The 23,413-nt window shown below is 41.9% G+C and overlaps 1 protein-coding gene across 1 annotated transcript in view; it reads right to left on the reverse strand.

Moving 5' to 3' along the window:
* Positions 1 to 626: 626 nt before the first annotated feature.
* Positions 627 to 23,413, reverse strand: part of CCBE1 (collagen and calcium binding EGF domains 1) — a 290,499-nt gene continuing 267,712 nt past the window's right edge. Inside the window, exon 12 of the mRNA XM_063699277.1 lies at positions 627 to 1,061. Coding sequence (XP_063555347.1) covers positions 921 to 1,061 — 141 coding nt within the window. The 3' untranslated portion in view covers positions 627 to 920. The remainder of the gene's footprint in view (positions 1,062 to 23,413) is intronic.

Here is a 23,413-nt window from a genome sequence, read left to right on the forward strand (position 1 = left end):
TATTTATGGCTTCCAACATAGTTGTGTCTGCATATTCACACATGGAAATACATATTAATTCATTATAATGACTTTGCTTTCGTTTATTCTTTATATTACTGCAAGGACATTAGAGGGATTAAATATGTGCATAGACAAGTTGTAGTATCTGCACATCTCATTGTAGGATACTAGAGGGGAGAGTTACACAGTATTTGTTATGAAGGGGGCATTAGTTCTGATAAGGTTGAGAAGTGCTGTTCAAATGCAACTTGCAGCCCCCAGCCATTCTGCTGTGCTGGAATTACATGGAAATGTATTGTTTTGGAATATTACTTCTGTGGGCTCTGCCCTGGCAAGCTGTAGTCACTGCCCCTGTGCTTGACATTCTGCAGCTGTAACACAGGTATCCTGACCCAAGCCCTTCACTTGTTTGTCGTTGGTCAAGTGCTAACCCAGCTTCTTGGAGGAGGAAACCCTGGAAAGTTAGGTGCAGGATTAAAGCTCATATAATTCTAATGGTGTTACGGAAAGGTGGTCGTCTATAAGAAGCTGCCTCTGAATATCCTATTCCAGTCTTGCATCCAACCTAGGACATCAACTTTCCTTCACTCAAACAGACCAAAAAATGGAGAGCCAACACATTCTGTTTCCAAAAGCTAAGAAAAGCTTCATTTAACCGAGGTAATTAACAAAATCTCCCTTACGGACAGAATATTAATTTGAGAAGAGCTTGGCCCCGAAAGAAGTACCTCTGAAGCATGCCCAAGAGCCTGCAGGAGAGCAGCAAACACCTGCCTTCACTGTCCTTCCACAAGGAAACGACACACTTTGCATCCATGAGAGCCCCCAAGCGGTTCGGTGTTGAAGCCAAATCTGTCTGTGTTGTGACACTGCCATTGCTGCCGCCTGCAGGACCACTGCCGCATCTGACTCACATTCTAGAAGGAAGGTAGGTTTGTCCCAATGAATGCAGCTTGGGGCAGCTGCCTCGTGGAGAGGTGACTGAGGCCGATGTGCTGAGGCTCCCTGGGCGATTCAACTACACCATCTGCCGTGTCAGCTTGGAACTGCAGGAGACGCTAGAGGGGAAGACGGAGAAAGGAAGGGAAACAAAGATTGATATGACCATATGGTCTGCATATTGAGCTTGCTGTCTTTTACATTTGTGACTTAGAGGAACCTGTATCAAGAAAATGTCATTATTCTTATTCCACGGTTGAGGAGACTGAGACTCAGAGAGGTGAATTAACTTTCCACAAGTTCACGCAGCTATGAGGCATGCTTGACTTTTGCAAGGCCTCCCACTAACTCCAGTAGGGGAAAGGAACGTTGCTGATCAGGCACTATGTTAAATAATTTCACTTTTAATGTCTTATCTAGTATACCAAGGCTTTGAAGTAGGAGCCTTCCTGATTTTCAGAAATGCAGAACCTGAAACTTACAGACATTAGGTAATTCATCTGGGCTCCAAAGTCGCGAAATTAACAGAGTTCTCTCTGGTTCCAAAGCTTATGACCCTCAGAAATGTAGAGTTGAAGGTGGACAAATAGAGACAGAATAATATTACACCTATAAATAAAGACCACTGCCCTATATTAATTTTGGATTTACTGCCACTCTTAGCACTTTCCAATGAGCAGATTTATTTAGCTTTACATAGCACATAAAGATGAGAAAAGATGTATGTAAGTAGAATCTTGGTAAACTGGACACTTCATAAGGGACCTAGGAAGCTCATGATTGGAATAGAGTCTACTGGAAATTGAATGGTTGCAGAAAAGAATGAATCTAAAGGCTTTTCTGTAAAAAAAGTTTTCATATTTTGCTTGCAATTAAAAATAAATTACACGTTTTCCTTATATGAATAAAAAATTACAGATAAGAATAAAGTCATTTCCCCCACTTCCCCAACACTCCCCTCCTCCACACTATCCAACTACACTCCCCAGAAGTAATGATATCTGTCTAGATTTTTTTCTACATACTTGCTTTCCTATCTTGAAAATATATGTTATTGTATTATCAATATCTTTACATAAATAATACAAAATCTTCAAATTGCTTTCTCTCCCCATGACCCCATTTAAAAATATGATTTAGAGCTCTTTCCATGTCAGAACATAAAGATCAGCTTTATTATTTTAAGAAGTATTTTATAGAATGAATACATTACAGTTTATACAATTGATTTCCTATTAATGAACATTTGCTTTGTTTCCAGGGTTTTTTTTTTTTGCTATTATAAACAATGCTGCATTGAACATCTTTGTGCATGCCTCATAGTACACACATATAAGATTCTTAAAGATAGATACTACGACATGAAATTGCCAGGTAGTAGAGCATATGCATTAAAAGTATGAATAGAGTCAAATTGTGCTTCCAGAGTGTATGTACCCAGCACCAACATCCACTCTTCCCATTGCCTTTATCAACTCTTATTATTATTACTTTAAAACTTCAGCATTAATTTTGGGTGAAATTATCTCAATTTAACAAATTACATTTCTCTGATTCTTAGAGTCTAAGTTTCTCTTCTGTTTACCCATCAATCCTGTCCTGATTTGCCTACTATGCCCTTCTTTCTATAAAATAGTTTTTTCCTTATTGTGATATATGAATTCTTTTATTAAATAAAAGTATTACATTTTGAGGTAGTCAAATTTAAATATTTTTCTTTATGGCTTTTAATATTTTATGGGTTGATTAAAAATCCTTCACATAGAGCAAGATTATTCTACATAGGCTCTTATATAACATTTTCTTTTAATACTTTTGAGTTTTTATGTTCATATTTAATCTAATTGGATTTAACCCATGTTAGTGGTGTGAAGTAAGGACTAAACTTAGTTTTTCCAAATGGAAAGCCTATATTCGAACAACTTTTATTAATGATCTAGCCAATGATTTGAAGTGCCAGTTTTATTACATACCAAATTTTAATACACACATAGGTCCATTTCTGATTCCTTTTTTTTTTTTTTTGAGATGGAGTCTTGTTCTGTCACCCAGACTGGACCGCATGCAGTGGCATGGTCTTGGCTTACTGCAACCTCCGCTTCCCAGGTTCAAGCGATTCTCCTGCCTCACCCTCCTGAGTAGCTGGGATTACAGGCTCCCACCACAATGCCCAGCTCATGTTTGTATTTTCGGTAAAGACAGGGTTTCACCATGTTGGCCAGGCTGGTCTTGAACTCCTGACCTCAAGTGAGCCTCCTGCCTCAGCCTCCCAAAGTGCTGGGATTACAGGCGTAAGCCACCACGCCCGGCCCCTGATTCCTAATTCTATCTGTGACTTTTCTATTTGCTTACTTACTGGTATAAAAATATTACTCCCTTTTAATTATGGTGGCTTTATAATATGTTTATGTTTTAACATTTGTTAGAGCAAATCTTTCTTTTTTGTTTTGTTTTCAAAATTGGCATGACTAATTTGTGCTGTTACTCTCTTGTAGGAATTTTAGAATGAGAGTGTCAAATTCCAAGAAAATCCTGTTGAAATGTTGTTTGGGGTTGTTTTGAACATATATATCAATTTTGGGGAAATAGAAAACTTTACAGCATTGAATCTATCAAAGAACATGGTACTTATTGCCATTTGTCTAGCTTGTTTTTAAATGTTTGTTGGGAAAGGTTTATAGTTTCTACAAAAAGGTCACATACCTTTCTCGTTAGCTTTATTCCTGGATCCTTTATATTGTTTGTTGCTATGGTGCATAGAATCTTTTAAAAATAATTTTCTCATTGCTTATGGCTGGTACATGGCAACACTATGGATGCTTGTAATTTGATCTTGTCTCTGGTCACTTTATTGCAATCCCTTATGTGTCTTTTTTGTTATGATCTCTTGGTTTTTTAAACATAGATTATTATATATTGGGCAAATCAGGATAGTTTTGTCTATTCTTTCCTACACTTGCGTCTTTAGATCTCCTGGTGTTCTTCCATTTTACTACGGTGTATATATGAGTGTGTCTCCTTTCCATTTAATTGCATTTTGTTTGGCTTTTTGAATCTGAAATGTTGTCTTTCAACAATTCGGGAAAATTCTCTGCCATTCTCTATTACCCTGTCACTTTATCTTTTTCTATTTGTTTTGTTTTGTTTTTCATTTTGAGACAAGGTCTCGCTCTGTTGCCTAGGCTGGAGTGCAGTGGTGCAATCATGGCTTACTGCAGCCTTGACCTCTCTGACTCCATCCTCCTGCTTTGGCCTCCCAAGTAGCTGGTACTACAGGAGTACAGTACCACACCTGGCTAATTTTTTTAGAGATGTGTTCTATGTTGCCTAGGCTTGTCTCAGACTCCTGGGTTCAAGCAATCCTCCCACCTCAGCCTCCCAAAGTGCTGGGATTACAGGTGTGAGCCACCACGCCCAGCCATGCCCTGTCACTTTCTAATGCTTCCATCTAGAATTCCAATTAGCTTCATTTTCATCCTTGTCATATTGTTCCATATGTCTCTTCCTTCATATTTTTCATCTTTGCCTCCTGGTCTTCAATTTACTTTTCTTCAAATCCATTTTCCAGTTCGCCAATTCTACTGTATCTTACCTGCTGTTTAAACCATCCATTTCATTTTAAAATAATAATTATAGTTTTCATTTAGAGAAGTGTTTTTGGTCCTCTTCCAAATCTGTCTGATCGACTTTGATAGTTCCATGTTCCTTGCTTTTTTTTCAACACCTTTTTTTCTTAAATTGTATTAAACATACTTATTGTCGATGGTGTATCCAATAATTCCATATTTGCATTCTTTGCAGTTCGTTTCAGCACTTTATTGCTTCCATCAACTCTTACTCCTTTTTTTCTTCCTGTGTTTAATGATTTTTGACGAGGGGCTCATGTTTCTTGGAAATGTATCCGTGAGACTTTTCTTGGAGGCCTGAGTTTAAAGTATGTGCATCCAGAGGGATTTGTGTTTGCTTCTGCCAGGTGCCTGGGAACACTATCAGCCTGGGATTATTTGAAACTAAATTTTCATTGCAGACCATTTGAGGTCACAGAAGTTGTTTCAAGTCAGGCTGGTGATGCCTATGGATTCACTGGCTCCTCTGTGGATGTTTTCACCCCTACTTACCCATTGAGCATGTTGTACTTTGAGTATCCAGACTTTGGATGAAGGCTTAAATCCAGTTTCCTCCCTTATATTGGTTCCTAGGGTTGGGATAATAAAGTGCCACAAATTAGGTTGCTCAAACAGCAGAAACTTATCATCTCACAGTTCTGGAGGCTTGAAGTCCAAAATCAAGGCGTTGGCAGAGTTGGTTCCTTCTGAGGGATGTCCCATGCTCTCCCCTGGCTTCTGGGGGTTTGCAGGCGATCTCTAGTATTTATTGGTGTGACGGCATCACCCCAATCTCCGCCTTCATCTTTACATTCTGTGTCCATATTTTTCCCTTTTCATAAGGACACCAGTCATTACATTACATACATTACAGTCCACCCTAAATGACCTCAACTTAAATTAACTCATTACATCTTTAATAACCCCATTTCCAAAAAAGGTCATATTCTGATGTACTGTGGGCTGGAATTTCAACATACGAATTTTGGGAAACACAATTCAACTCATAACATCTAGGTTTTGTCCCAAGCTTTCTTTCCAGTCCACATGTACATTTACATGTACATAGACACATGACACATGTACATGTCTATTTAAATGGAGGCTCCAAATAACAAGGGACTAGCAGACATGCAGTGGCAAATACCAACTCAAGTTCCTACTGGCCTCTTTGGATTTGTCATTTCTTTCTTTCCTTTCTTTCTTTCTTTTTTTTTTTTTGACTGAGTCTCACTCTGTTGCCCAGGCTGGAGTGCAGTGGCATGATTTCAGCTCACTGCAACCTCCGCCTCACAGGTTCAAGTGATTCTCCTGCCTCAGCCTCCCGAGTAGCTGGGATTACAGGCATCTCTGACCTCCAAATAATCCCCTTAGTTTCCCGTCAAGTCAACCGTGCATCTAAAAATATGTTTTTAAAATTTTAATCATCATGTTAAGCTTCATTAAAAGAATGAGTTTTTGTGAATATTTTAGTCCAAAATATACCTGGAAATGGGAACCCCTTTTGATGTAAGACCAAGGTAGAAGTCCACATGATTTCTCCTTGGAAAGAAACAAGAATTTCAAATTATTGGTTTAATGTGACCAACATTTTTGAGTAAATCTGTCAAATATTCCTCATCTTAAAAAAAGCACAAGATATGAAGGTGATGAAAACTAAACAAAATATAATCCTGGCAGGAATTCTATGTTAAAAAAAAGAAAATATTTAGCAGTACGTGTATACTGCCTGAACTGGTGAGACCCTAATATAAATTTGGAAAGATTCAAATTTGTTTTCTTTCCCCTGACATATTTTTTGAAAAGTTTGAGAGAATCCTCCAATAACTCTTTATCCCACCAGCAAATTACAGGGCTGTAGAATGAAGACTATCTGCCCACACATAAGATCTGAACATAATAATATATTTTACTTAGTCGCTTGATTGACTTAAGTAGATTGATGCTTATAAAGCCTTGATGCATGTGCTAATTTTTCAAGTGGCACATTTTACAGAGAGGATTTGTGTTTGCTTCTGCCAAAACATGGTTTCACAGTAACTTGGTTCTCAAATACTAGGACGGAGATTTGTTGAAGCATGCCATTAAAAAAAATTGATTTTACACTTTTCCGCCCACCTTTTTCACAACAGCACAGTAAAACCTAGCTTCTTTCTTTCCCCAAACTCCTCCTTCCCCTCCAACTTCATGCCTTGCCTTCCACAGGCCTGCCTGTGCCCCGCTGGCTGTGCTCCTGGCAAGAACTGTTTTCCTCCCACTGTCACTGCTTTTTAAAATGAGATGCATTCTGCAGCATTCTTTCTCTCTTCATCTCCCTTCTCTTCCTCAATTCTATTTCTGGATGAGTACATTGGCACATGTTTTTATTGTCAGGTTACACTTTCCCCCGGTCAAAGAGAGGATGAATATGGAAGGGAGCCTCCTACATATTATTTATATTTCAAGTCTAATACAGAGGTTCTCAATGTATTGTTCATAGAACTTGTTAGAGAGGCAAATGTTCCAGTTCTACCCCCCAGAACTACTGAATCTCACACGCTGAGGGTGGAGCCAGCAATCTATTTTAACAATCTTTCCAGGTGATTCTTTTTTTTTTTTTTTTTTTTTTTGAGATGGCGTCTCACTCTGCCGCCCAGGCTGGAGTGCAGTGGCGAAATTTTGGCTCACTACAACCTCCACCTCCTGGGTTCAAGTGATTCTCCTGCCTCATTCTCCCAAGTAGCTGGGATTACAGGCATGGGCCACCATGCCCGGCTAATTCTTGTATTTTTAGTAGAGACAGGGTTTCACCATGTTGGCCAGGCTGGTCTTGAACTCCTGACCTCAGGTGATCTGCCCACCTCGGCCTCCCAAAATGCTGAGATTACAGGCTTGAGCCACTGCACCTGGCCCAGGCGATTCTGATGGGCACACAGACATTTGATAACTGCAGGGCTAAGGGCTAACGTCTCTCTCTTTTTTTTTTTTTGGAGGAAGTGTTACTCTTGTCACCCAGGCTGGAGTGCAGTAGTGCGATCTCAGCTCACTGCAACCTCCACCTCCCGGGTTCAAGTGATTCTCCTGCCTCAGCCTCGAAAGTAGCTGGGATTACAGGCATTCACCACCATGCCCAGGTAATTTTGTATTTTTAGTAGAAATCAGGTTTCACCATGTTGGCCAGGCTGGTCTCAAACTCCTGACCTTAGGTGATCTGCCCGCCTCGGCCTCCCAAAGTGCTGGGATTACAGGCGTGAGCCACCGCACCCGGCCTTTTTTTTTAACCTTTCTTCTCTTACCAGGCGTGTGTGCAGTTCCTTCCAGAGGCCCCTGGCGGTGCTGACAAGCATCAGTCTCTTCTTACAAATGCTGGCAACAGGAAAAGCATATTTCCAAAGGGCAAGCATTCAAACATGTAAGTGTGAGCATTTCACTGCCTCCTCTTCCAAGATTAGAGCTTTTGGACAAGAAAAAAAGCAAGTCTGAGAGCAAACAGCCACTCCAAGCTATTCAATGCCATAACCAAAAAAAGCAATATATCTCTAGTCTTCACCTTTTCCGAATGTATCTCACCAACCCTGGGGTCTGTTAAGTGGCAAAGGACAAGAGGATGAATGACTATCTTATTTCTGTTGAAACAGGTTATAGAATGTTTGTAGTCCATCCCAGAAATGAGGCTGAGTTTTGGAGTGAGGACTTTGCTAACCTTCACTTGCAGAGCATTTGTTTGTTGAGAGTTTTAACAGTTGGATTAGGTTTGACTGAACATTACAGAAAACTCAAAATACTAGTAATTCCAGTGGTTAAAAAAGACTCAAGTTCCTTTTTCTCTTACATACAAGGCCAGAGGCAGGCAGTTGTTGATGAAAAGAGTCAAACTCTGTAAAAGATTTGAAGATATTTATTCTGAGCCAATATGAGTGACCATGGCCTGTGACACAACCCTCAGGAGATGCTGAGAACATGTGCCCAGGTGGTCGGGGTGCAGCTTGGTTTTATACGTTTTAGGGAGGCATGAGACATCAAATACATTTAAGAAATACATTGGTTTTGTTCAGAAAGGCGGGACAACTCAAAGTGGGGGCTTCCAGGCTACAAGTAAATTTAAACATTTTCTGGCAGACAATTGGTTGAGTTTATCTAAAGACCTGGTACTGATAGAAAGGAGTGTTCAGGTTGAGATAAAGGATTGTGGAGACCAGGTTTTATTGTGCAGAGGAAGCTCTCAGATAGCAGACTTCAGAGAGAACAGGTTGTAGATTGTATCTTATTGGGCTTAAAAAGGTGCCTGGCTCTTAGCTGATTATCTCGTAGATCTGGGAAGGAAGGAAGAAAAACAAAGGGGAGAGGGGAATCTCCATAGAATGTGGATGTTTTCCACAAGAGGCTTTGCAGGACAATTTCAAGGTACGGTAAGGAAATATATTTTGGGGTAAAACATTTTGATTTTCTTCCTTGTTATGCCAGCGTCATATTGGAAAGTAAGTCACGATATACAGGGCTAAATAAAACCCATATGATGAAGATTTATGGTTTGTAGGGCATGACTCCCCAGACCGTTTAGAAAGGGGTCAGTGATTGAGGTAGTGGCTCCATGATTGTCAGGGGCCCTGGCTCCGTATTCTTTCCACCCTGCCATCTTGAATAAACCACTTCCTAGTGTTAAACAGCTGCTTAAGTTCTCAGCATCATATCCAAATTCCAGCCAGCAGAAAGGAGGAAAGGCTTCCTTTAAGGGTATGTTCTAGAAGTTACACATAATTTTTGCTTAGATCCAGTGACTGATACCTAGTCACATGACCATCTTTAGTTGCAAAGGAGGCTGGGAAATGTAGTCTTTATTTTGGATGGCCATGAACCCAGCTGAAAACCAGGAATAAACACACTAAGGGAGAGAGTTAGGGGCAATTAGCAGTCTCTGCCTCAGAGGTCCAATTTTAAGGGCCATAGGCCACACCTACACCACTTCTGGCTTTCCAGGTCTATCTCAGAAATTGTAGCCTGAAGTTTTTTGTTTTGTTTTTTTGGCCAGTTCTGCTGATAGACTTACCTTCTTTTTCCCTCACTTCTAATTAGATTCAACAACTACAATAAATCAGGTGGCTCTCTGGGGTGCCAAGGAAGTTTTAAATTGCTTATTATTATTTTTTGAGATGGAGTCTCACTGTGTCACCCAGGCTGGAGTGCAGTGGTGCAATCTTGGCTCACTGCAACCTCCGCCTCCCGGGTTCAAGTGATTCTTTTGCCTCACCCTCCTGAGTAGCTGAGACTACAGGTGTGCACCACCACATCTGGCTAATTTTTGTGTATATATATATATATTTTTAAGCAGAGACAGGGTTTCACCGTGTTGGCCAGGCTGGTCTCAAACTCCTGACCTTAGGTTATCCATCCTCCTCAGCCTCCCAAAGGGCTAGGATTACAGGTGTGAGCCACTGCACCCAGCCGCTTATTAATTCTTTACATTCTTCCATGCAACTCACTTTGGAGACTTCTGAGGTTGCGAGTGCCACATTCTGAAACTACTTGTGATTCTCTGAAAGACAGCACCTTGACTTGGAGCTCTCAGACAGAACATGAAGCAAAGCACTCTTTGTGGTGGAAAAGATGGCTTGCTGTGATAAAAGGTAGCTCTTTGGGGTCTTTAATAGTATTTAAAAGTATGAAAAGGTGTAGATTGAGATCAAAAAGTTTGAGAACTGCTGAGATACATACTCACTAATGAATCAATCGCTGTAGCCAAGAACTTCTCTAACAACTGAAATTCACATTCATTCATTTACGTAATAACTATTCACCTACTGTGTTCTAGGCACTGCTGGGCATCAAAGATACCATGTAGATAGGCCTGAGTCATACACATGTCCAAATCTTGGAAGTGGGATATCCCAACCCTATCAAATGGGTTCCCCAAAGAAAAGATAGATTTACTGTTATCTTTTTACCAGAAAGAAGAATTGTTGGGTAGTCAACAATAACAGAGAAACCCTTATCCCACAGTAGATACTATGTTTGTTGATGAAACTCAAATTCTCTAATTCATTTTAGTGGAATTTACTGAGTTGGCCAATGAGGTGGGGGAAGTAGTCCCATTTCACCCATGTCACTTTTATTGAAGGCTAGAAAGAATGGGGAGAAGCTGATATTAATGGGGCCTGGTAGTATAGAAGGGGTCCTAAAGAGAATTCCATGTTAAAATTTTTAGCTTGTTGGAGCTTGAAATTTTCTTTTCATTAGGGCCCAAACCTAATCCTAGTGCTTTTTGCCTGTGGCCATGGGGAGAGTCAGGAAACAAATGTGCCAAATCCCCAGATAAATATTAATAGAAGATTAACCTACTAACGATTTCCAGAGGAAAGACCTTGCCCAGAAATGGCCGTGAAGGTTGCAGAATTCAGCTTCCTCCACCAATACTGGGCCCATGAGTAAGAAAGGAAAATGAAGAGTGAAAAACAGAGACAGAGCATTGATTTCATTTCATCCAAAGTGTCTGGCTCTGGTTTCTCCAGCACAGAGCCCATTCTATAAAATGGCAATTGTTGTAGAAAGGGAGATGGCTCAGAACTTCCCCTCAAGGGAATGTTGTTTGCAACCCAAGTGGATACTGGACTGTGACCTCTACCTCAGAATAGATAGCACTTTCATTCAATAACAAGCAAGTGATTTTTTTCTTACTAAATTCATGCAATTTTGGTTTTTTGCTATTTCTTCTTTTTTGTTTACTTATTTTTTTGTTTTTAACTCATGCAATTTTGAAAGACTTATTAAAGATATTTTTATTCCTACATTCATACGGAAGTGGAGGAAATATCATTGTCTTAGTCTGTTGGGGCTGCTACAACAAAATACTATAAACTGGGTAGCTTTTACAATTATCAACACACATGCAATATTGTTTTATCTATACTACCACCCCATCCCTTACCCCGTGAGATTATTTTAGAGAGATCATGTAAAAGACATCTTTTAAATACTTATTCTTAAAAGATTTTCAAAATCATAAAATACATATAGAGTGTTTTAATGCTGTTAGGAACAGATCTCCACAAGCTTACAAATCAGAATTAGATAAAACTGGCTAAAACAACCATTTTCCATTTTTCCCTCCCACACCTCTCTCCACCTGCCCCTGAATGAGTCATCTCAATCAAGAATAATTATGGAGATAATTTGGACATCCCCTATGCCAACAGCGTAATTTGATTATTGGCCCAAGGTCAAAGAATTGTGACTCTGCAAACAAATCCACACATGCATGTGTTTCTCCCTCCCATTTTGAAACCAAATGACCCCAACATTTGGTTTGCTATGAACATCTTTCACTTTTCACTCTCCCATGGCATTTGAAGGAAATCTTCTGCCTATGTCTGGATTTCGTCACATGCATTCCCTGAGGAATTTCATTAGTTGTGAAATACCAGAATGTTTACGGCAGAGACATTTTTCTTCTGAGAATGGAGTTGAGAGTTCTGACGGATGGTGGTAACGACAATAGGATGCTGTATCTCAAAAGGATAAAAGAACGTGTCTAAAATTTCAGATCCACAGCTTTGTGGGCACTTGCATTGAACCCATGCAAACTTAAAAGATAAGAAAAGATACACTTCCACGTAAAAATAAAAATAATTGAAGTAAAACCCCAAGTCACTATAATGTGGACTTGAAAGTCCTAGTTTAAAAAAATGCATCTCATCCCTAACTGATTTGCTGAACAGTGTAAATGAGTTGGGCATCAAAACCGGATTTAACTTTTGATGAATTCACCCTCTCTTTTTTGGCTTGGCTCCCTTCATGAAATCCTGCCCAAATTTTAACTTTCTAGGCACCTTTGAGATTTAAGACCAAGCCCTGTTCATTATTAGAACCTGAGCCTTGAACTTGATTTAAAGCTTGGCTCTTCCCTGCTCCCAACCCCAGGGGGGCTGGGGCTGTGGCCCTGGCTGTTTGGAAGGAAGCAAAGGTCTGGTTCTGACACTCCTCTACCTCCTGCTTAACTGCCTCTGCTAATTCAAGCTTTTAGAGGGATGGCAAGAGGCTGGAAGAAAAGGGCCAGCTTTGGTGGCTGTGCACACATCAGAGTAAGGAACGGTCCCTGGCATTGGGTCCCTGCCTCTCCTTTCCCCTCTGTGTTCCTTCATTTTCACACATCAGGGAGTAGATGGTTGCCTCACCTTCTCCCCAGGGGCAATATCCACAATCCCTTGAAGCCCTGTGAAAGAGGCTACTCCCACCAGGCTTCTGACTTCATTGGAACAAGTGTTATCTCTATGAATAAGTATGTCCCGTCTTTTCAGGGCACACATGCCAAGCACCCCTTTCTCCTTCCCCATGGTCATGGGGAGGTCTAGTGAAGAGGAGACTCTTGGATCATCCTCCCAAGAATGCTTGTGGCAGGTCTTGCTTCAGGGGCAAACAACATAGACCTGGCACACATCCAGCCAGAGAACATGCTGCCCTCTTACATTATTAAGGCACCCCAAGTTGTTATGAGTAAACTTTTGGAGCCCCCTCTCACTTGGCTTTAGGGATGGGTACCTCTCCCCTAGCCACACTCTAAGTAGGGACAAACTTGTCATCAAGAATACTGTATTTTCTGTAAGGCTGTGTACATCTCCCTCAACCTGGTCCTCTTCTCCCACAGCTGGGGTCAGGTGGGAGAGGCACAGTTCTGAACAGGAGCTGCTCACTAAGCTCCCTGGGGAGGTGACAGCTCTCAAACTATTTGATGATGCTCACTTAAGAACATGGGGATGCTGGCTGGGCACAGTGGCTCACGCCTGTAATCCCAGCACTTTGGGAGGCCGAAGTGGGTGGATCATGAGGTCAGGAGATTGATACCATCCTGAACAAAATGGTGAAACCCAGTCTCTACTAAAATACAAAAACTTAGCTGGGTGTGGTGGCGCACACCTGTATTCCCAGCTACTCAGGAGGCTAAGGCAGGGGAATCGCTTGAACCGGGAGACGGAGGTTTCAGTGAGCCAAGATCGTGCCACTGCACTCCAGCCTAGTGACAGAGAAAAAAAAAGAACATGGGGATGCCTAGTGCATTTTGCCCTCAGCTTTGAGTCTAAAACACAATTTTGGTTCAATAGGAAAATTCCACTTCCTGGGCAGGACTTGCAGGTTGTGAAACCCACATATCTATGCTCATAGATACTGAGCGTAGAGGAGGGAATAGGAGACCTATTACAGGCTGTCTCTTATTGGCCAGTATGCAAAGTCACTTGCTTTTCCTTAAGAAGGGTAAAAGCCAGAATAGGGGGTATCAAGGATGAAGAATCCAGTTGCAAATTGTAAAATAAAGATTGCTCAGCAAACTTCTGTAAGGAAAAAGAAATAAAAAGGAGATGGGGCTTCAGTATGTACAGTACAGATCTGAGACTTCATTCACTAGATTATAATCTATGTATAAATAAACGTACAATCCCATTAAGACAGGGACAAGTGCTGACCATAGTATATGAGAGCATTCAATACATATCTGTTAAATAACTAAGTGAATGGAAGTAACTGAGGGCCACTGGTGGCTGTATCTTTAGCAACCGCTTGCTTTCTGTTAACGTTTTCTGAGCACTTAATATGCACCACGTACTGCTGTAGGTCTCCAGCAACTATGAAGATAGTTAACTCTTGTCCTTAAGTAGTTTGTGACTAAGGGTAGGAGACAGATTGGCACAACTGCCTACAAATAAAACCTCCAGATTCCATTTGGGAGAAAGCAAGGACCCTGTCTTTAAAGTCAGAAAGGAGTGGGAAATGGGGAAGGCCCTGGTACAGCTCCTACCTGGACACAGCCCTGATCCAAACTGTTCCAAATGAGGTGGAATTCACGTCTTCATGTTCCCTAGTATGACGTGAGGGTCACCCAGCTAGTAATGGAAGTGACTCAAAAACCATGAAATTCACAATGTTGGTGGTGGAGAGACCATTCATTGTATTACAGGAGAAGGTGCTTTTGAGAGAACAAAGCTCCTGGGTTGTTTCAGCTTATTTTACAACTCCACCCTCTTCCCTGGAATCTAGCTATGCCCAAGTTTAGCTCTGAGATTAATTCTATCTTCCTCCTCATTATATTTCACATATTCCCTCAAAATTGCTTTGTTTGGGCCTTAATATGGAGTCAAGTGACCAACTTCTCCATGTACCTGCTGGTTAATGGATGAACCTGCTCTTGTAACTGAAAGCTGTAACCTGAGTGAATGGTACCTAAGCAGTGGAATGAGTGGTGAGAATTTCAGACTTGAGGCAGACACTGGAAGGATTGTCAATTCCAACAAGTTTCCTCAGGCCCCTTCCATGCACCCAGGATCCCTCACACCATCCTTTTATCCCCGAGGGACCCCAGAGCAAATTTCTCCTGAGAATAGTACTCAGATTTCTTGGCCTCAGTGGGGACTTCTGGAATCAAGTAAAAGGCATGAAAGAAACTGAAGTGCCTGAGGGAGGGATGCCTGTGTACCTCTTTGCAAGATAAGTGTGTGTGCGTGGGGTGAGGGTAGTATAGCAGCAGCCCCCAGTACCATCTGACCACAGATAAGCTACCAAGGTGAAACTGTGAGTCCAGTAATCATGGGATTAGCAGAGGAAGGCTTAGATGCAATGAAGTTGCTGATTACTCCACAAAGACTTAGCAAGAAAAGTTCTCTACACAGATCACAGATTTTATCCTTGGTAGAAAGGTGCCTATGTAGCTGGAAAAGCCAATAAATACCTGGGGGCTAACTTCATTTATTTGGAACACACATAATCTCAGCAACCCAAAGACCTTCATCCCACTTCATGTGAATATTGACATGCAAAGCCTGTGTCAATCTGGCTGGTAGTATTGGATCTCCGTGGTCAATAGCCACATAGAATAAGCCCTGAAGGAAAAATGTATTTGGCTGGTATTCTTGGAAGGCTCTTTTGAAGGGACCACTTTTTGAAATGTTTTCCAGCTGTTATTTCCTTTCTGAATAATCTGAGCCTAATTCGATTTGTGCACCTTTTTCTTTTCCAGAAGGCAAATTACCCGCCTGTGAGTGGTTGTGTATATGATCTGCTGGTTTTGGCTGAGAGTTTTACAGAACTGTAAATAAATGACCCTGTCAGTACATGGGAGAAGTGTTCCTTTCACATTACATGGTCCTGCAATTACATGGTATGATGGCAGTTAGTAAGATTCTGTGTATCATCTCCAGAGCCCTGGGGTAAAAAGGTCTATAGCCATGTCCAAGATGGGTTGGGGCAGATCCAGCAGATTACGTTACTGTGAGGGGGTGGTGGGGAACACAGCCAAGAACGTCCATGGGTTACATTTTTTTTAAACCCAACAAAACTTGACTTCGGAAACTGATCTGTCCACATACATCACAAAAACTATTTGTAAAGCAAAAAATGACTATAGATACAACTCTCCCTCTGATTTAATCATTTTTCCCACCCAGCTCTCATCCCCAGTGTGGTTGTGATGCTACAGACAGAAGAGGATAAGAAGCCACAGAAAACAGGCTGGAGGAGAAGTGCGGATTCAGCACCTAAGTTGTCACCTCGCCAGAATCGATGAGAATCAGGAGTCCCTGAATCGCCTGGGGATGCTGGTGAAGGCGACACCATGCGGGAACAGGTGAGTGAAGCTTACCCGGGTCAACGTGCTGCATGGACGTCATTTCTGCCCTCTCACCTGGGGAACCAGCCTCCAAAATATTAGCAACTTGAGGCAAGGCCAGGGCCCATGCGGGGGAGGGAGTCACCTTCCCAGTCTCCCTACCCAGAATCTCCCTCCAGACATCTTCTTCCCCTTTAGCAGCTATCAACCTGATGCCTGCTAACATGTTAATGGAGAGGTAAGGCTTAAGATGTGCCATTTCCCAGGGAAACTATGTTTTAAATCATCAAAGACACAGGGATTAAATAATTGAGACATAAAAGCCATATGTGAATTCCTGATGCTTGTCAGAGTTCTAAATCAATCTAACTTTCTCCTGCTCCCATCTAAAGTCCAGAACACATGCTCCTGTGGGAGGGAAGACTTTGCTACTCACGGTGTGGTTCCCAAACAGCAGCACTGAAGGCAAACCTCAGACCCCTGAATCAGAATCTTCACTGTCATAAAATCCTCAGATGGTTCCTATGCACAAAGAAGTTTGAGAACATCAGTCTAAGCAAGTGGTTTGCAAACTGTGGGCTGCTACCCGAGAAGTCAATTTAGTGGTTGTGACCAGGACTTTTTTTTTTTTTTTTAAGATGGGGTCTCACTCTGTTGCCCAGGATGGAGTGTAGTGACACAGATCAGAGCTCACTGCAGCCTTGAACTCCTGGGCTCAAGTGATCCTTCTGCTTCAGCCTCCTGAGTGGCTAAGACCATAGATGTGCACCCAGGTATTTTTTTTTTCTTTTAGTTTTGTAGGGCTACGCAGGGTCTCACTTTGTTGCCCAAGCTGGTCTTGAACTGCTGGCTTCAAGCAATCCTCCTGCCTCAGTCTCTTAAAGTGCTGGGATTTTAGGTATGAGCCACTGTGCCCAGCCAGGATTTTTTTAAAAAAGCAAATTGCACAGAGAAAATGAGAGTGCACCCAATGTAGTAAAGGTAAATATTGTAAAACATGTCTCAATTGCATATGGATACATTTGAATGTTGTATCACCGCGTAAAATATGTTTTCCCAGTGGGTCATTGTCAAAAACATTTGAAGCCTGCTGATCTTATGACATGGCTGGTTATTTACATATCAAGGCAGTCTATGTTTTATTCTTTAACAAAGTTCACCCATCAGATTAATATTTGCAGCTCATTAATTTAATCTCTATGCAGACACTTGAATTAAAACATGCCTTCTAACGTTCCCTTACTTTTAGCATGAAGCTTTATAAGAAATATATGTTGATCTGTGACTAATAAAGATTTACCATATTCTTTCTAGAAAAGAACCTTTCCTGAACAATAGCATGTTTTTTATTAGCTAATGTTATTTAACCTATTTTTTTTTTTAGTTTTGACTCTGATATGGTTAAGCTTTGTGTCCTCGTCCACATCTCATATTGAATTGTAATCCCCATAATCCCCACGTGTCAAGGGAGAGACCAGGTGGAGGCAACTGAATCATGGGGGGAGGTTTCCCTCATGCTGTTATTGTGATAGTGAGTTCTCATGAGATCTGATGGTTTTATAAAGAAGTCTTCTCACTTTGCTCAGCATTTCTCCTTCCTGCCACCTTGTGAAGAAGATATCTTGCTTCCCTTTCACCTTCCACCATGATTGTGAGTTTCCTAAGGCCTCCCCAACCATGCTGAACTGTGAGTCAATTAAGCCCCTTTCCTTTATAAATTACCCAGTCTCAGGCAGTTCTTTATAGCAGTATGAAAACAGACAAATACAGACTCCCAGTTATTTTGGGGCCATATCGAATACTAAGTACAGTTGACCCTTGAACAGCATGGGTTGGAACTGGGTGCATCCACTTATACGTGGACTTCCTTCTGCCTCTGCCACCGGAGACAGAGAGACCAACCCCTCCTCTTCTTCCTCAGCCTCAGCCTCAACCTACTCAACCTGAAGACGAGGATGAAGATCTTTACGATGACCCACTTCCACTTAAAGTAAATATATTTTATGATTTTAATAACATTTTCTCTAGCTTATTTTTGAAGAACATAGCATATAATACCTATAAAATACTTGTGTCAATCAACTTTATTATTGGTAAGGCTTCCGATCAATAGTAAGGTGTTAGTAGTTATGTTTTTGGGGAGTCAAAAGTTATCTGCAGATTTTTGACTGCATGGGGTGTTAGGAATCAACTATAACAGTGATTATATTAGTATCATTCTTCTTTTACTATTTTCCATTAACATCTTAATAGTTTTACTATATACTTGTTAGCCACCTCATAGCAGGAGGTCAGAAAGGTTGTCAACCCAGCATAGATTAGAAAATTGGATGGTGGGAAACAAAAGGCCCTGTGTCTGGACAATTTTCTTGTGACTTTCTGCACCATGGAGGCCCATTCTGTGAAGTCACGTGTGATTCCAAAGTGGGAGAGAATGTGGGGCTGAGTGTCTGTGCTATGTTTATCTGATGGGATTAAACCAGCACAGCACACTAATGTTCTGAAATACACCTGCGTGTTATGAATGTTTACCTCTTAGGATATGTATACATTGAGGATACCAAAAGTACCTACCTTACAGGATTTTGAGAAGACTAAACGCATTAACTGAATTAAATTCACTATATAAATATTCATTCAACTCCTATTGTGTCCTGGATATTGTGGCAGACACTGGGAATATGGTAGAAAAATAGTTCCTGCTCCTGAGGATTTTCTAGCCTAGCAAGGAAGCAGATAAGCAAGTACAGTATCTGCCGGGTGCAGTGGCTCACGTCTGTAATCCCAGCACTTTGGGAGGCTGAAGTGGGCAGATCGCTTGAGTCCAGGAGTTTGAGACCAGACTGGGCAACACCGGGAAACCCTGTTTCTACAAAAAATACAAAAATCAGCTGGGCATGGTGGCTCGTGCCTGTGGTCCCAGCTACTCAGGAGTCTGAGGTGGGAAGATTGTTTGGGCCTGGGAGGCAGAGGTTGCAGTGAGCCCAGATCGTGCCACCACACTCCAGCCTGGGTGACAGAGCAAGACTTTGTCTCAAAAAAACCCCCAAAACAAAAACAAAAAAACAATTACAGTATCAATTCTCATAGTGCAGACAGTCAACGAACAAGTACAGTCATGCATCAATTAACAACAGGGATATATTCTGAGAAATGTCTCATTAGGTGTTTCATTGCTGTGTGAACATCATGGGATGTACCATTTACACAAACCTAGATGGCATAGCCTGCTACACACCTAGGCTGTATGGTATAACTTATTGCTCCTAGGCTATGAACCTGTACAGCATGTTATTGTATTGAATACTGCAGACAATTGTAACACAATGATGAGTATTTGAGTATCTAAACAGAAAAGGTACAGTACGAATACTGAATAAAGATAAAAAATGGTACACCTGTATATGGCACTTACTATGAATGGAGCCTGCAGGACTGGAAGTTGCCATGGGTGGGTGAGTGAGCGGTGAGTGAATGTGAAGGCCTGGGACATTGCTACACTACTGTAGACTTTGTAAACACTGTACACTTAGGTTACACCAAATTTATTTAAAAATAAATTATGTTATGTAATGGCTATCACATCACTAGGCGAATAAAGTTTTCTGCTCCCGTATAATCTTATGGGTCTACCGTTGTACATGCAATCTGCCATTGATTCCAATGTCAAGATTTGGCACCTGACCGTACACTGCTTCAGTAGTTTCTGAATGCATTTCCCTACTTCCATTCTTATCCCTTCAGCAACTCTCTATGGGTCCACTAGGAAATGCAAAGTCCTCTTGCAGGGCCTTAAGGCCTTGCCTCGCCCCTGCCTCCCTCTGCAAGGCATCTCCTACCCCACTTTCCCTCACTTATTCCGTTCCAGCAACATGGGTGGCCCCATTGCTACTCTTTGAGCGCACCAAGCAGACCTGCCTGGGGGTCTGGCTGTAACCTCTGTGTGGATCACTTTCATCTACAGGGCTCACTTCTCCCTTTGTTCAGGCCTCTGCTCATATACCACCTTTCCAGAAGGCCTCATTTAAAGTACATGCTCCCACCCTCTGTTATTTTTCACTCCTCTACCCTAAGGACTTTTCCCCACAGCACTTCTTAGCACTGACATATAGTGTGGTGGTTAATTTTACTGTCAATTTGGCTGGGCCAAAGCACCCAGATATTTGGTCAAATATTCTAGATGTTTCTATGAATGTACTTTTTAGATGAGAGTAACATTTATATTAGTAGACTGAGTAAAGCACATTACCTCCATAATGTGGGTGTGGCTCATCCAATCAGCTAAGGGCCTTAATAGAAAAAGACTGACCTTCCAAGCAAGGAGGAATTCTTCTAGCAGGAAGCCTGTGGACTCCAACTGCGATGCCAACTCTTCTGTCTCCAGCCTGCCAGCCTGGCAGATTTTACACTTCCAGATCTACAGTTGCATGAGCCAGTTTCTGAAAATAAATCCCTGTCTCTTGGTGCTGTTTCTCAAGAACCATGACTGATACATGTATTTCTGTTTGTCTTCCTGGACCAGAAGCTATACTCCACCAGTGCAGGAACTTTGTACCATTCAATACTCTCTATCCTCACTGTCAATATGTTTTTGTTGAATGAAGTGAATAAGAATTTCAAGTTGGAAAAAAATGCTATTAAAGGAAATAAGCAGGATAAAAGTCAATAGGGAGAAAATTTCCTTCTTGTACTGGGTTGAAGCGTCCCCTCAAAATTCATATCTACAGGAGCCTCAGAATGTGACCTTATTTGGAAGTAATCTTTGCAGATATAATTAAACTGAGATGAGGTCATATTGCATTAAGACAACAAGTAGTACCTTTTCAAAATTATTTTTTCTTTTTGAGAAGGAGTCTCGCTCTGTTGCCCAGGCTGGAGTGTATTGGTGCAATCTCAGCTCACTGCAACCTCTGCCTCCTGGGTTCAAGCGATTCTTGTGTCTCAGCCTCCCGAGTAGCTGGGATTATAGGCATGCACCATCATGCTCGGCTAACTTTTGTATTTTTAATAGAGATGGGGTTTCACCATGTTGGCCAGGTTGGTCTCGAACTCCTGACCTCAAGTGATCTGCCCACCTCAGCCTTCCAAAGTGGTGGGATTACAGGCGTGAGCCACAATGCCTGGCCACTGGTAGCATCTTGATAAGAAGAGAAAATAGGTACACAGAAGACTTAGAGAGAATGCTGGAGACCACCAAGTGAAGCTGCAGAGGCAGGCGGGTAGAACACCATATGATATTGGAGGCGAGGAATGCCAAGACTGTGGGCAAACACCAGAAATGACGCAGGGATCAGATGGTTGCTCCCAAGAGCCTCCAGAAGACACTGGCCCTACTGACACATTGATTTCAGACTTCCAGCCTCCAGAACTGTCAGACAATAAATTTCTGTTGTTTCAAGCCACCCAGTTTGCGGTACTGTTTTGGCAGCCAAAGAAACTCATCCACCCCTCCGCCAGTTCCCCAGATCTTACGATCAAACTGCCATCACCCACACATCTTGGCAGAGTTGCCTTTTCCTTGTGGACCACCCAGTGGCTGAGCGCCACTTCCCATTTGGCCGTCCTGTAACCCTGCATCTATTCATGAGCAAGGCTGTGGAAATTTGCACATGGAGCCGAGCTGGGGTGTTCAAGGTTTTGGGCTTCAAAAGCATAGCGAGCTTTATCAAAACTGCAGTGTCCTGGTTGAGAAGAAACAAGCCTCAAATTTTGCTGAGAATCAAGTCTGGAACACGTGACGTTATCCATCAGCTGCACAGTGAGATGTCAAGAGGCCATGAGGACTGTAAGTGCTCAACCAGCTTTTGGTTCATTAAATTAAGGGCTGGAAAAATTATACATGAAGTTGTCTCCCAGATTTCCATAATCTGCTATGTCACCTAGAGCCTTTGTAAAGCTGCTGTCTGGGAAAGGCTGGAAGGGGCCACGAGGTCCTGTGCAGCTGGCGTGAATACTGTTGGCTGCTTTGAGCGTGTGGCTCTGGGAAGGAGTGCATCGCGGAGCCAAGGGTGGGCTCCCCTGGCATGAACCCTTATTGGCTCTTGTAGCGCCCAATACTTCGTAGCTTATTGCGGTTTGTAATCGCATATTTATGTGATTATTTTGTCTGGAAGGATCCTTATCTGTTTTGCCAAAAATCCCCAGCAGGACAGGGATTAAGATGTTTTTGCTCCCAAATGTGTCTGCAGTGCATAGCACAGTGCCCAGATTGCAATAGGCACTTAAATATTTACTAACTGAAGTGAGATGTATAAATACAGGTGAACTTCAGGACACTAAACACGCCCTGCTAAGGGCGGCTAAAATCCCTTAGAAATAAGCTCCCATTTTATCCTACGACTCCACTTCCCATATGGCCCAATTGGCAAAAATTTCCCTCCTCTTATCTTTACATAGAAGACTTTAGCTACCAGTTCATGAGAGTTCCTCCCTCCAACTTTATTTTTAAGGTAATCAACTTTCCCCCCACCCTAAAAGGAAATTTTTTCTTTCTAAAAAGTCTGCTTTATTCAAAAAGAGGCAGACTGGTTACTGGGGTTTCTGCCCTTCTAGGGGAAAGTGCCACATTTAATAAAACTTATTTTTTTTTTTTAGGGATGGGGTCTTGCTATGTTGCCCAGACTGGCCTTGAACTCCTGGGCTCGAGTGAACCTTTCACTCCAGTGTCTGGGACTATAGGCGTGAGCCACTGCATCCTCCAGAGGAAATCTTACATGGAATTCTAATCCCAAACAGAAAACTAGTTGGACATGGAGTCACTGTGAGTGCAGCGCTGGGGGCAGGGAGCACTCAGTCTTCACAGGCCTCTCGTTTGTGAGCTCCTAAGGCAGCTCCAATGAGCGTCTAGAGGGTTCTCGGTTTGAAAATCTCACCCTGGGAATCTCAGCTAGGGAAATGGATCTCTGAGACCCACATGCAGTGGTACCTGCGCCTTCAGACCTTGATTCAGATTCAAATGCTCTGACCACACCCAGACCTCAGGAGGTGGCTGACCCAGATTCTAGATTCCAGCTCTCAAGAGAAATGTACCTCTTCGTCTCCTTGTTCACTGGGTAAAAAGATGACTTGCTTCACAAAACCAGGTGTCAAGACAAAACACAGTAGAGCAGTGTAAGAAAAATAACTTTGTTATTAAGCATATACAATCATAACGAAAGTACATCATAGTATCACATCCATAATTGCTTGAATGCTAACTTGACTGTTACATGGACCTGTTACAAATAATGAACAACAGAGCTACTCCAGTATATGACTAGTCACTGTGAAATAAAAACAGACCCATGGCACACATGAAATT

The sequence above is a fragment of the Gorilla gorilla genome, chromosome 17 (assembly GCF_029281585.2).
Source record: "Gorilla gorilla gorilla isolate KB3781 chromosome 17, NHGRI_mGorGor1-v2.1_pri, whole genome shotgun sequence".
NCBI classification, from domain to species: Eukaryota; Metazoa; Chordata; class Mammalia; order Primates; family Hominidae; genus Gorilla; species Gorilla gorilla.